This window comes from Podarcis liolepis (genome assembly GCF_965112155.1).
Source record: "Podarcis liolepis genome assembly, chromosome: 6".
In the NCBI taxonomy this organism is placed as follows: domain Eukaryota; kingdom Metazoa; phylum Chordata; class Lepidosauria; order Squamata; family Lacertidae; genus Podarcis; species Podarcis liolepis.
Window position 1 is genome coordinate 42,326,990 of NC_139559.1, and position 14,656 is coordinate 42,341,645.

At 44.7% G+C, this 14,656-nt stretch overlaps 1 protein-coding gene across 3 annotated transcripts in view; it reads left to right on the forward strand.

Annotated features, from left to right (window-relative positions):
• The window catches only part of PIK3C2B (phosphatidylinositol-4-phosphate 3-kinase catalytic subunit type 2 beta), an 88,137-nt gene that overhangs the window by 39,546 nt on the left and 33,935 nt on the right, over window positions 1-14,656 (forward strand). For all 3 annotated transcript variants that reach the window (XM_083508747.1, XM_083508748.1, XM_083508749.1), the window contains 6 exons: window positions 3,126-3,237; window positions 4,076-4,155; window positions 4,791-4,854; window positions 8,407-8,553; window positions 9,529-9,562; window positions 11,257-11,452. In XM_083508747.1, coding sequence (XP_083364873.1) covers window positions 3,126-3,237; window positions 4,076-4,155; window positions 4,791-4,854; window positions 8,407-8,553; window positions 9,529-9,562; window positions 11,257-11,452 — 633 coding nt within the window. The remainder of the gene's footprint in view (window positions 1-3,125; window positions 3,238-4,075; window positions 4,156-4,790; window positions 4,855-8,406; window positions 8,554-9,528; window positions 9,563-11,256; window positions 11,453-14,656) is intronic.

Below are 14,656 nucleotides of genomic sequence, written 5' to 3' on the forward strand. Positions count from 1 at the left end.
AGAAAAACAGTACAGCACTAGAATGGTGGGAATTTGTTAGGTTTTCGTCCAGGCCATATCACATGAACAAATCCCAGTCTCTGTAATAATAATTTTCCCGTGAACGTTTTAATTTGTTTGAGCGATAAAACCTTTTGAGCACTGCATTTCAATTCCAGTTCTAAAGGAGAGATTTTGAAGCATTGGATAGCATGTTAGAAAACTAGTGACAGATTTTATTTAAACATTTTGTACATGTCAGCTAAAAGGCAGGACAGATGTGGAAATGGAGGACGTATCTGCTCCCACAAATTGATTTAACAGTCATTTAAATCCTAGAATGCTGTCCAAATCCTATAGACTTCAATGGGATTTGGGGTTGAGATACACGTGTCTCCTTCAAGAAGAGACTGTTGATTTCTCTTTGTTGTGAGGATGAGCTCTTAGGCTGTGTGTTGAGTTTGTTTGTTTACCCCTTTTTCTAAAAAAAATCCTGGTATGTTTATCCGTTTAAATATATATTAATCCCCTCCCTGTCCCCGCATAGAAGGCAATATTAAAAATAAAGGAACTCAAAGCATGGATCAGGGTGAGTGGGAAGAGTAGGTGTGGCTTGTGAATCAGCACTCAGCACAGTCTGGCAAGGAGGCAGGAAGGTGCCTAAATCTCACATAGACTAGCAGGCAGCATTCTGCATAGCTGACGCCTCCTGGAAACAAACAAACAGACAGACAGACAGACAAACAAAAAGTTGCTTCTGTTCAAGATTCTGTGCAGTACTGTATTTTTTGCACCATAACACTCTTTTTTCCTCCTAAAAAGTAAGGGGAAATGTCTGTGCGTGTTATGGAGGGAATGCCCACGGGTGGCATGCATACGGATTTTCCTCCTCTAAAAACTACGTGCATGTTATGGTCGGGTGCGTGTTATAGAGCGAAAAATACTGTAGTTTGTACATCTATCTCAGAATGTCTGTATACACCTCTGCCTTTAACTAAGCTCTGATCTGCACGATTGAAGGTGAGGGGTTTTCGCAAACTCCAGTCTCCTGCGCCGTTGGTTTCCCTCAGCTTTTGACACAAGTGCCCTTCTGTAGACAAAAGCTAACATTTTATTTTTTTTACATCTCACTGTATGCATTTGATACTGGCTCTCAGATATATAAAACAACCATTCCTGGTGCATGCCAAATACTTAAAGAAGTTCTGGAACTTCATGTAGCTCAGACTCGAGAGGTTGCCTGACATGCCCAGACTTGAGTCCAGATACCAGGCAGGGACGTTGAATGGGGTGGGTGGGGGGAGTCCACCTACAGGAGACACACGGAAATAAATCTTCATAAAATATACAGATCCTTCTTTTCATAGGTTTCAAAGTGCCCACACCCATTCAGGTTGCAGCCTTGAGAATAGAAACAGTGGGAATTTTATCTGCCAGCCAGGCAGGGAGGCATCTTCTGTGGGACAAAAACTTTAAATTGCACAAGCACCAACAGTGATAGATGCTCCTTTTCATTGAACACATATACATATTTGCAAGCGCATAGGAACATAGGCAGAACATTGGTCCACCTAGCTCTAGATCTTTTACACTGACCGGCAGCAGCTCTCCAGCATTTTGGACAAGGACTATTCCCAGCCCTACCTGGAATTGAACATGGGAGCTTCTGCACGCAAGGCAGAGCTGTGGCCCTTTGGGAAAAGTCTGAAGCAGGCCAGGCAGTCTATCTAGCCCGGTATTGTTTATTCTTACTGGCAGCATCTCTTCAGGGGTCTTGCCCCATCACCTGCTACCTGATTCTTTTCTAACTGCAGATGCCAGGGACTGGACTTGGGACCATCTGCAGGCAAATCCTGTGATGTAACACCAAGCTGTGGCCCCTCCTAAGGCCCCTTGCCTTTCTGTTAGCTCTTGTCACCTCCTTCTCATTCCCTGAGTTGACCAGGGAATATATGAGAAGCACACCCCACATTTGCCCACTAACTGCAATTAACTTTCTTTCCCCTTTTGCTAAAATGACAGAATAGCTGGGGGTGGGGATGTGTGGCAGGACAGGAGGGGCAGCAGAGCAAGTCATAGAGAGCAGCAGCAGGAGGCCCTCCAGGCCCGGTCCAAATTAAATGTTTTCAGGAATTCCCTATCTGCTTAGGGGCAGGTGTTACAAGCCAACCTGAATAAGAATGCCTTGCGGCACTTCCTGAAAATGAATGCAAAATCTTCCTTTTGTGACTGTACTATGGGCGCTCCTGACTCTCTTTTTTTGGCTATCTCTTTTTTCCAGCTGTTGAGGTCTGAGCTGCTTCATTATTATTACTCTACTTTTCTTTCTTCCCTTTAAAAACACAGCACTCCCCCCCTTCCCTCTCTCCTGCCTCTGCAAACTGGCTTTCTTGTGTGATGGCAGCTGTGCCTAGTCTAGGCCAGGATGCAGGCTCGACATAGATAAGAATTGACCCTTTCCTCTGGCAGGTGAAAGGACCAGACTTCCTTTCTGTCACTGCCCTTCCAGCATGGCTTTGCTGCTTATGTGGGCATGTTTCATTAGAATCGCAGGCAATGGCTCAGAGGTTGGCTCCAGGGCTTTATGTTACAGATTTAGGTTTGCAAAGATGCATGTGGGTCTTAAGTAGACCGTGCTGAGAGGTCATGAGTTACAAGGAGGTTGCAGGGCAGTTAGAAATAGCCAGGTGTTCAAGTTGTGATTTGGCTAATCTGACTCCCGAAGATTCTCCGCTTCAATACATTTTAATCATTGTTGCAGTTCAGGCTTAAACATTTTTTTAGAATTCACCTGATATACATATTATATTTAATCTTTCATTCTTTGTCATTCCTGAAGCTTTGAGTTTTCTTTTGGACATTCTTGAGTGTTGCATTTTTTTACACTGGGTGGGGGAAAGTATATACATTTAATTAAGCCTAGCTATTGAATTTGTAGGTCTCTGATTCCCGGGGAGCAAAACTGAAGTATATAAAGATTACTTGACACACCCAGTGTCTTCAAGCCAAAGCAGTTGCAGAGCTAGGATATATTAGGTGCTGGAGGCTCCAAGTAATCTGCTCTTTCCTGCCTGGTTTATCCTCCATACAGCACAGGGGGAAAAGCCATTTAGTTACAATTTATTGATGTGTTTGCATCCTTTCAGCAAACATCCACTGGGAAGTCATGAATACATCCAGCACTGCAGGAAGTTTGACATTGATATCCGGCTGCAGCTGATGAAGAGGAAGGCTGTGCGCATTGACTTGGCTAGGACCGTAAGTATTTGCTTGCCAGTGAGCCACAGAACTGTGTGATGTCTCTGCCATTACTAGTACAGATGGAACATGTGCTCCATCTTGCCTAAGGTTGCAGGTCCAATGGTGGCATCTAGAGCACTGTCTGTTCCATCCATACTGGATCTGTTTCGATTATTGCAGCTTAAGGATCTGGGCAGCCAACCACCTGCTTCCTTGACCCTTGCTCATCTTGGATTCTTGGAGGGGGTTGAGTGGGTGGGTCCCAGGAATGATTGATGCCTCACTGGAGAAGGGGGAAGTACCATCTGCCTTGAAGGAGGCAATGTTGCTCCTCCTCCTCAAAAGGACCTCCTTGTACCCAGAAGTGTTAAACCACTGAAAGGCCCTCTCCTTCCATGTAACTCTCGGGTTTTAAAAGTGGGTGGAACTAGAAGGGGGGTGGTCTGGGAGAGGGGATTCTCTTTGGCAGCCCCTACGTTGCAAACCCCCCTCCCCACAGAGGGGTGTCTTCACTGTTCAGCTTTCAGCAAATACTGAAGAGGTACCTATTAACTCTGGCTTTTGACATCTGAATTGTATATTTTTATGACCTGCACTATTTTTGTGATTGTAAGTTGTTTTGAACTGTTTCCACCCTGAGATCCTAGGGTGGATGATGGGTAATAAATAAAAAATAATAGTATTGCTAAGCCAGCACATAGCTTAGCTGCGGCAGGACCAGGGGAGGAGTGCAGTAACCATGATTTTGCTCCAGGAACCTGCACATTTCCTCATTCACACTAAGCCATGGTTTGCCTTAGCGTTATGTGCAAACGGAGTCAAGATGCATGTGAGTAATTTACCTTCACTTATGCAGGTGAACGATGACCAGAGTCCTTCCACGCTCAACCACTATGTTCACCTCCAGGAAAGGCCAATCAAGCAGACCATCACCAGGTAAAGATGAATGGAGAATCTCAGGGTCACGGGTTCAAGCCCCACGTTGGGCAAAAGATTTCTGCATTGCAGGTGGTTGGACTAGATGACCCTTGTGGTCCCTTCCAACTCTGCAATTCTATGATTTTATGGAGTGGCAGCAGCAGCAGCAGCATACTTCGGGTGGCCTATGTAAGGCCAGTGCTTTTTAAAGGGGGTACTCAAGGGTACACACTTACTGTAACAACTTTATGGTGAGTACTGGCACCTATTTTTCTAGGAAAAAAGCACTGTGCTCCCCCCCAAAAAAAACCCCAAAGTGAAACAAAAATAGACCAAGTGCTGGAGTTCTTAATTTAGGCCTTGCATATTGAAATTCCTCCAGCCTCTTGGGAGAGAGGGCCCTGGCTTAATGGTAGAGCATGGCTTACATGCAGAAGGTCCCAAATTGAAGCCAAGCGTCTCCAGGTAGGGATGGGAAAGTCTTCCGTCTGAGAATCTCGGGAGACACTGCCAGTTCTGAACTAGATGGACCAATGGCTTTGGGCTGTTGCTTAAGATCTCGCCTTTACAGAGATCCATTTCCTCCATACGTAACAGCCGTGATTTGCTTCCTTTTTCTGTGCCAAGCTGTCTGTTGTTGTTTCTTCCACTAGGCAGGCCTTGAGTCTCCTCTTCGATACCTTCCACAATGAGGTCGATGCATTCCTAGCCGTGGAGGTGAGAGGATAGCATTGGGGTTAATGTTGTGGTTGAACATACGTTGAACTATGCATATGGCTTTGGTGTGCTGCAAACGCCTCTGTGTTGGTGAATATTATTAGATGTAACCATTACACCTTTGGCATCTTCAAGCTATGAAATTCATCCATAAGGAAGCTTGTGATGGGGAACCCAGTAACCCTCGACCACTTTCCCTGAGACACCCTGATCGCCAGTCTTCCCATCACTTTCCTCCTAGCTTGAACCATTGCCCCATGTTCTTTGAGCTACATCTCCAGTTCCTGGTCTTCTTTGGCAGCAGTGAGATAAGAAGCACATAGCTTTGCACTTGCTTTGTCTGTACCCACTTTGGTATAAAACCCACCTTATTGTTTGGCAGTGAACAGTAGTGGCTGGTGGGGCAGCATAGACCCAGCTGTGTTGCTGAGCTGGCTTTCCAAAGGCTCCTGCCACTGCTGGTAAGCAAGAGGGAGGCTTGGCATGGTGTGGGTGCAGCAGTGGAGCCAATCTGATGTTTCTAGCACTGTGCCCACACTTTGCCAAGCTCCCTGCCACCATACCCCTCTCCCTCTTGGTAAGTGGCAGGGACATATGGCATAGGGAAGCCAGATCAGCATTGCTGCCCTGCTGGTCACTACTGCAATATAGCACCTGGTATGGGCATCACAGGTACGTTTGAAGATGCCAAATATAACAGACCATTGTATGATAGAAAGTATTTGTGGAAACATAGGCTAGGGTTAAATGACAATGCAAGTATTTTTCGACGCTGCAGTTTCCTCCAGGCCCTTCCCATTTCACTATGCTGCTCACATTGTTTCATTTCCTGCTTCAAGCTGATAAGGTGCTAGTTTGTTTTTTTATTGTTTTCGCTAGAGTGACGTTTGCTTTATAAAATAAATGCCCTGAACCTTGCTTCTCCCATCTCGTCTGACAGTCCACTGCTTGCTTCTCCTCTTCCTCATTCCAGTCTTGAATCCTTCATGAGAGTCAAATTTCCCAGCGTAAGGTGAGGGCTGCCAGCCACAAGTGTGCTTGGGACTACAGCCAAGGGGCGGATCTGCATAGCAGCCTTTGCTATCAGAGCAGAAAACAAACAGGGTGTAGTGAAGTGATCCCCAGGTTCTAATACTGAAATTGTCAGCAGCTTTTAACAGCAAGTTCCTATCTACTGTTTGTTTCAGTTTCCCTTCCCTTGCGATAAATACAGCCAAAAACATACTTGTGAAGGTAGGCAAAAAAGAAACCCAAGACGTTGTGAAGGTTAAATTTCTCATGACAGTAAAGGGATTCATATAGAGTTGGGGGTTTTTTCCATTTTGAAACCTCTACGTTATCGAGCACTTAATGTAGAGATTAGAATGTGTGTTTTAGATCTTGGGAGTAGTGAATTTAGCGAAAGGAAAGGGGTAAGCAAGACACTTTGACAACCTTCTAAATTGCCAACACTGAGGTTGCCAGCACTTTATAATTCCAAAAAATTATCAGGAGTAGTGGATTCAAGTCCTAGCTTAGCTTTGTGAACTCTAGCTTAGAGTGCAGGAACGATAATATATTCAACTGAGCAGCTAGAATTGCCTTTAGACATCTCTTTTGTGTGATTGTCTGGTCCTTGCTAGTGATGAAGGTGAAGGGCTTTTTAACAAACTGATTGGAACAAGAACTAGTTTGGTCCCTATCTGTGAAAGCACCCTCTTGCAGTCAGATCGCCATGACTGGGGGCAGAAAGTATGTGTGTGTGAGAGAGAGAGTGTGATAAAGAAACCATTCTCCTCCTTTCAAGAGGTGAGTCATAACAAAGCTATCTAGGAAATCTCAGCTGAATGGAATGTAGTTTACTAGTATGTAATCTTGAGGTGTGTGATGGATCCTGAAAATAACACATTTGAGAAATGAACAAGTTACTTGATCCTGTGGTTTTTAAGCAGGGAAAAGGAAAAGCTTTCTAGGTTCCAGTAGCTAGATTACTACTCTCTGAAGATTTTGCTCCCCCTGCATGCTTCTACATTATTTCTCCCTTCCTGCACGTTTATATGGAAATGTATGTCTGTGTAGGTACTACCTGCAGTGGGGGTTGGCAAGGTTTATCTTGCCTGGGCTGGATTGGTCCCGTGGAGATCCCTTTGTAGGCTGGATTGTGCGTGCGCCTGTGATTTCCGGTGTCTGCGCATGCGCAGACACGTTTTCTGGTGCCGTGGAAGTGAGTCCTCGCGCCGAACTGTGCCGGTTTAGCGCAGTGCGTGAGTGGGCAGCTCAGTTCCAGGGCAGCTCGTGGGCCGGTCAAATGACCTCCGCGGGCTGCTTCTGGCCCATGGGCCTTAGGTTGGTGACCCCTGACCTACCGTGTCATAGGCTGAATACCAATTGCTGGGCATAACAAGGGAGAGCTGGTTGCTGCTGTCTCACATCCTGCTTGCGCGCTTTCCATTGGTATTTGTTTGGTCACTGTGACAACAGGGTGCTGATCTAGCCGGGCTCCTCTTTCTGGCCCTAACCCCACTCTTCCACAAGCTTTTGCTAGAGCAATTGTCAGCATGGCATCCTTCCTTCCAAATGAAAAAAATAATAAAAAGTTAGCGGTATGTGCAGTGCAGCTGGAAAACTGTAGGTCCATTCTTCTACATCCTCTATAATGCTGACTGTTGACTCTTTTGCCCCTGCAAACCATATACTGCAGAGTTTTATCAATCCAATGGATTATAGAGCTTCATGTGCAACAAGCAACAGTGCCCCTTAGTGGCACTTCTACCTATTTGTTCTGAGGTTCCCAGGCTGAAATTATATTGGTGGAAGGAGCTGGTAATATCAAATGGCTTCATGGGTTCCAGGAAACTTGGTGTTGACGTTAGGACAGTAGTTCCATCAAAGCAGGACTTTGGAACGGAAGTCCAAGGCCCTATTACTTGCACTAGTGCATCAGGACATGCTTGAACACAACAGAGTAGCTGCTTTATTTCTCCAAATCCTGTTATGTTGAAAGCCAATCTTAAGATGCAGAGCTGGTGGCCACGATATGGAAATGATGATGATAAAGACCCATTTGTCTTCCACTTTTATGACATTGGTTGAGTTTGGGGTAAAAGGAGTATGAACAAACTCTTTTGTGCTTTGTTGAGCAGCTGTCTAAGATCTGCTGGAGTTGATAGGCTCCTCTTTATGTTCTCTTTGGTCAGACTCACACAAGGTACTGGGATTTTACTGCAGAATAATCACCGAGTTTATGTCCAGGGAAGCCAGGTTTAGTGATAAGGCAGTTAAGGAAGAGGTAGATAAGTGAAGTAAATTTATGGCAGGGTTACTACTCTCATTCACCCTAGATCAGGGGTTGGGCACCTGTGCCCTCCAGATGTAGGGCTCCAACACCCATCACATCCAGCAAGCATGGCCAGTGGTCAGGGATGATGGAAGTTGTAGTCTAGCAACAGTTTGAGGGCTGCTGATTCCCATGCCCTAGATGCTGGCTATACGCACAACTCTTTGAGGTGGCACATTGTGTTTTGCTCTATGTGCTGTTACCTTGAGACATGAGACTTTCAATTCTTCATCCAGGGAGACGTCCAGGCAAAGGCAGAACGAGTGATCCAGTCTGTCATGGCCATTTGCAATGCTCTGGCTGCTGTGGAGTCCCAGGAGATCACTGCAGCCCTGAATCAACTGCCACCCTGTCCGTCTCGCATGCAGCCCAAAATCCAGAAGGTGAGAAGCAGAAAATGGCGTCAGGAAGCAGCAATATTTAATCTGAGTGCCTAAGCTAAATATGAGAGAAAGAGGAGAGTAGAATTATTTTAGCAGACTCTTCCATTTTCTAAAAAGATGTAGCTAAGAAAGGACAAAAAGTGCCCTTGCGACAACTTAGTTTTTAGTGTCACACTTGACACTAAAAAGCACATTTGAGATTCTCTTTTTTGCCATATGTGAATACTGTTAAGGCAAGATAGCTGTGGACAAAAATTCAGGTGTGAATTCTAGCCAGTGTAAAGTTTTTGCATTCACACTGTGCACTGACTTTGAGCACACCTGATTTAAACCGTACGTGTTAATTTGACCTTGGACAGTTTTGTTGCTGATAACCTTGCTGCGTCCAATATGGAGTGCATATTTTAAAATGCCCTCTTCCAGTACATGCTCAGGAGCTGGATCTGCCTAAAGTGCCATTACGTTGGCTGGTGCTTTCCGTTGCAGCAAAAGGTAGAGCCTTTTCAGCAGTGGATCAGCTATTTGGAACTCCCTAAGTCCTTTGTTCTTTGCACTCAGAGAACATTCAGAGACTTTTCCCCTTTTCAGAAAGCTTTTGAATTATGTGGATGGATTTTCAATCAGTTTCATTTATTTATTTTTTTAAAAAATAGGTCTTGAATTTCTCTTTGTTTTAATGGGCTTTGTGTGTATCTTCTGGAATTTTATTTTATTGGCGGCTTTTAAAATGTTTTTGATCGTAAGTCCATTTTTTAGCTTCTGGACAGGAGCAAGGAACACACATTTTACAATAAAGCAATAAAGTAGTTAGAATTTTCTCCAAACCTGGGAAAATGTAGCTGCTATTCCCAAAGTTGGACTGCTGGGAGTGGAAATATATTGACATATGTTATATAAAGTGTTTGCTCAGAGTTGCTTGCCTTTCAGTCTGATTTTCATAAAATATTTCTCCTCTGGTTTCTCTTTCCTGAGCAGGATCCAAAGGTTTTGGCCATGAGGGAAAACAGAGGTAATAATTTCTCTTCTCCTGTTGTTGCTATTGAATTCTGAAGGCTTTTTACTTTCCACTGCCTCCCAAGTGCACTTTTCCAATTATTGCATACTGTTATTTATTGAACAAATTATCATCATCATTAGCCTTTTGAATCTTCAGCTTAGACATCTTGAGTCCCTAGAGTTGCTATTCCATTAACCAGACTTTTCAGAGCAGGGTGGTTTCCTAGTAATAATGAAAATTCAGACCTGATTTTCAAAAATATTGAAGCCCCAACTACACTAAAGACCTTGAGGGATTGTGCTTTGGGGTCAAAGTAAACATAATGTGGGAGATCCTTGAACAGGAACCTCTGCAATGATTTTTTATAAACAAAAAAGTTGAAAGGAGGTGTAGAACCCTTTAGGCCACGAGAGACATCCTTCCAGGCCATTTTACCAATGGAAAGTGATCCTCACCCACCCACTGGCAAGCTACTGTTTTGCAACACAAGGCAAAACCATATATTTGGCTATAACTTTTGATAAAATACAGATAATTGAACAATTATCTGTAGAGTGTAGAGACCTGTATGTTTTGGCCTATGTGGCAAATGGTAGCTTTTGGGTTTTGTCCTGAGAAGAGGAAAGGGGCTTGTATCTGTAGATAACCCCCAAGATCTTTCCAAATCTAAAATTCTATTATCTGTGTTTGTCTTCTGGTATCCCTATCTTAATGGAGACAAGTGAACTTCAGGAGTAAAGGAATAAACTTTAGGATAGAAGTGGGATTAAGTAACTTGTGTAGGAGCTACAAAGTGATGCATGCTGACTTCATCTGCAGCGCCTGTAGCCCTGCCAGTTGTACACCTTTATAAATGTTTGTTTATAATCATTTATATACATGTATGTATAATTTATAGTTTATTGTTTAGATTTGTACTTCAGTCTAAATGCATTATTAAGGTGGCATAAAGTAAAAAAATAAAATGTTGTTAAAATGAAATGTCACAAACACATATACACCAATATTTATTTGCTAAGTTAATTCAAATTCTGCTGCAAGAAAAACCAATTTCAGTAACCTGTATAAATTATGGTAATTAAGCAGCCTTTTTAAGAAAGCAAATCTCTTTCCACTGTAGCTGTAAAGGGAGTCATGTATGAATGGATGCATGCAGTCGTGTAGAAGCCTGTGGGTAGGCTGAGCAAAATTTTATGATGACCAGGAGGCAGGGCGCCAATGCCTTGCAATAATAATAATAATAATAATAATAATAATAATAATAATAATAATATTTATACCCCACCCATCGGGCTGGGTTTCCTCAGCCACTCTGGGTGGCTCCCAACAGAACAGTAAAAAAACAGAATAGAACTTCAAACATTAATAACTTCCCTAATAGCAGCTTGCTCACTTCAGATTAATAGAAGCAGAGTAAATTACGCAAAATAAGCAAATTTATGGAGTTATCTTAATATGTATAACCCACACAGGACTTTTCTTGGTGCCGAATGCTGGTTTCTTTTTGGAAAAGCTGCAGACTATGACAGCCCTGTAGAGAGGGAACTATAGGAGTCATAAGGAATTTCCAGAAAGGGTTAGCAACTTTGAAGGTTGGAACTTGGCAGGCCTTCCTGTTGTCAGAGGGTCTGCCAAACATATTTGCTCTGTGGGGGCATATTTGTGAGGTTTCAAAGTGCTTCTGTCAATTCCCACTCCCCTTACAGAGAAAGTTGTGGAAGCTTTGACGGCCTCCATCTTGGATCTGGTGGGGCTCTACTGTAACACATTCAATGCCGACTTCCAGACCGCGATTCATGGGAACCGAAAACATTGCCTCTCCCAAGAGGCCCGGCTTCTCTCCTGCCCCCTCTCCTTCACCGTCTATGCCACTCACCGCATTCCCATAACCTGGGCGGCAAGGTAAGCAGCGACGTCTTTTCTCTGGTGCCAGGGAAGGACCACCTGACACTTTGCGTTAGATCTTGGGATCAATGTGTGTACATACATAGCAGCCATAGTGGGGGCATTATACGTATTTGGATCAGGACTGTAGAGCTGTGCAAAGGTGCAACTCCTTTTTCCTGATTTATACACAGATATCCCTGAAGTTTCTGCTTCCACAGCACACAGCTGGTTGTTATCCATTGGAGCACCTGTGAACTAGTTGTGTCACCCTGGTCAGAAACACATAATCGACCTGGCAGGTTCAGACATCACAGTAAGCCAAGCTATGATAGGACAGTTCAACTGTGTTGGCTCCTAGGGAGGAAATTTCGGCTGTTTTGCTCTTCCATAGTCCTTTTTCACTCAGCGCGGCATGGCAGCTAAACCAAGGTTTGGCTTAGTGTGTCGTTGGAACCTGAGATTGTGGTTAAGCTTTACAGCACATGGTTAAGGGGGAGAGAGCTTTAACTATGACAACACACTAAACCAAACCTTGGCTTAGCTGCTGAGCTAGAAAGACAAGCAAAGAGCAAAGCAACTGTCCCGTCCTCCATGGGAGCTCACACATTCATCCTAAGTCATGGCTTGGGCTCAGCATTATGTGTGAACACAGCCATGCTGTTTATCTTAACCATTTCATGACTTCCTGGTTATAGTTCAGATTCTGTTTGGCTGCCCGAGGTCACCATCAGTGGGGAGAAATTGTTTCAACCTTTACTGGCTAAATGAAGCCAATTTGCCATTTAAATCCAAGTTGCCGTAAGATCAGCTTCATGGATTCAGTGTCGCGTATTCCCGGCCCCTTGCTCCCCCAATTCTGACAAGTTCTTAGAAATCAGGCTGGTAGGGATTTAAGCAAACACAACATTTTGTACTCGACGCATTTCCCCTCGGAAGAATGAGGCTGGCTAGCTGAGGTCAGAAGACTAGAGGAAAGCTTGCCTATAAGGGAGTTGGCTGATCTGACTCTTGTTCAGGGCTGTTTTTGGAGGCTCCCTGGAATGCTCTGGGAGAATCCTTTGGTCTCGGCACCCCGCCTCCCTGGCTCGGTCCTACAGACAGTGACAGATGGCTGCTTCTCAGCCTGGGCTCTTGCCCCTTCAGCCAATGACTGAGTGGAAGGGAATCGCTTAATGGATATAGGGACAATAGGAAGTCTGGGCAGGGAGGGGACATTCCTTTGTAAGCAGCCTTTTGCTTGTGTGTTTGTGTTTCTCTAAAGGCACGGAGGCAGTGCCTGGGAGGTGCCCCTTGGTAATCCACATCTCCAGCAGCAGACGCATGCAAGTGGGGGGGGGGAGGGTCGGGGTTGGGGAAGTGATGGCAACATTAGCCGCCGCCCCTCCAGGGACCTCTTGCCTTTGTACCATCCTTAATGTATTCCAATGAGTGACTCTGAACAAAGGCAGTAGCCTGGGAAATCCAGGCCTGTCTTGACCTTCGTTGCCCCGCAGCCCTCCCTGCATCATCGCTTGGCACCTGTCACATGGCCGGTCCTTCTGACAAGAGCGCCATGTGATGGCATTCTCCGTGGCGTATGTCAATCCAGCTGGCTGGGAAGGAAGTTGGGAGAGTGTCTCTGAAAAGAGCACAGCCTGAGGAAAAGACTCTAGGCTTGGCTTGTTGGGTGTGTGTGGGTGTGTGTGTGTGTGACAACTGCCACCTTCTAGCCCCCTCTCCCTCAGTCAACAGCTGGAAATAGATTGAGTTCTGCCATTGAGCAGCCAAAAGGGTTTCTGCTCAAATTTGGGTCCGGTTTGTGGGAGTTAAGTCAGGGTTAAGAAACCGTCTGACTTGAAATTGCAACCCTGCCTGCGACCTTGGAGGATAGGCTGTTGATGGCTACTAACTACAGTAGCTGTTTTTACCTCTGCTGTCAGAGGCGGTGGGACTCTGAATACCAGATGCTGGAAATTGTAGGCGGAGAGAGTGCTGCTGCAATTGGGTCCTGTTTGCAGACTTCCCTCCGGTTGACCACTGTGAGAACAGGATGCTAAGCTAGGCAGGCATCTGGCCTGGTCCAGCAAGCTTGTCTTATGACCAGAGTTTTAAGAAGAATATGGTTGGCACAACCCTCTTTTCATAGCCCTGTTGTTGCTTGTTGTCAGGGAGGAAGTGCCTAGAATCAGTCTGTGGACGCAGGGCATTGACTCTAATCTTGTAAACGTATAGGTGTATAGAAATCTAATGATTTCTGCTGTGGCAGAAACGTAGTTAGAAGAGGAAGTTATTAGTTAGCCATTGTTTTATTTTAGTATTTTAACATTTTAATGACTGTTCTTTTTGAAGACTGCCCTGGAAAGGTGGAAAAACACAATAAATAATTCAACCATTTCCCTCAAGTATATTAGTGAGCTATGTAAGTGAAGCTGACAGTATTTTGAACAGTGGGTTAAAATACCAGCATTTTTGCCTTATGTCTGTCTGCTGGGCATATTTTACATCTGTGCAATGCAGCAGGAGCAAGAATATTTCTGGCATGTGGGAAATAAGCATGACACTCGGTAGTGTACATGTTGACTATTGTTTTATAACATGTGGTGTTATAAAAGGTCCCTGCCCCAAGTGGCATACAGTCTAGAAAGCAACGCCAGAATAACAGCAGAGGAAGGAAAGGGGAGTGGAGGTAAACAGGGGAAAGAACATGTGAATATTGCAGTTGCAATACTGAATAGGGTATTGAGGATTCAAGGATTGCATCAAGGGGGTTCGTGGGAAAATGTATTCATGTTTTGAATATCCTCCAAGGCTCTTTCCAACCCCAAAGCTCAAAGGTGGTTAACTGTAGACTGAAACGCAAACATAAAATGTCCTGTAAAAATGCTGCTGAAACAAACAAAGCAGCACAGATTGTAACCCTGTCCCAGTCTCTCTCTCTCTCCCCAGCCCCTCAAAACTGAGCTGAAATAAAAGATCTAGCAAGGCTTCTGGCCTTGATGAGTCTCAAGGGGCGGACGAGAGGTTTCGTAGTTGGGGGTCATCTACCGAGTCAGGATGCCTCTAATCGAATGGACAAGATTTGTGCCTCTCAACCAGACTTGAACCATCTGGGGTTTGCCTGCCATTCATTCATTCTCCTTTGTGTGAGGGCTGGGGGGAACCGGGGAGGACTAGGTGGGGCTGTTCCAGGCTTGAGATTAAAACAGATTCTCACCAGTGACTCAGCTGCTGAGTTTGAAA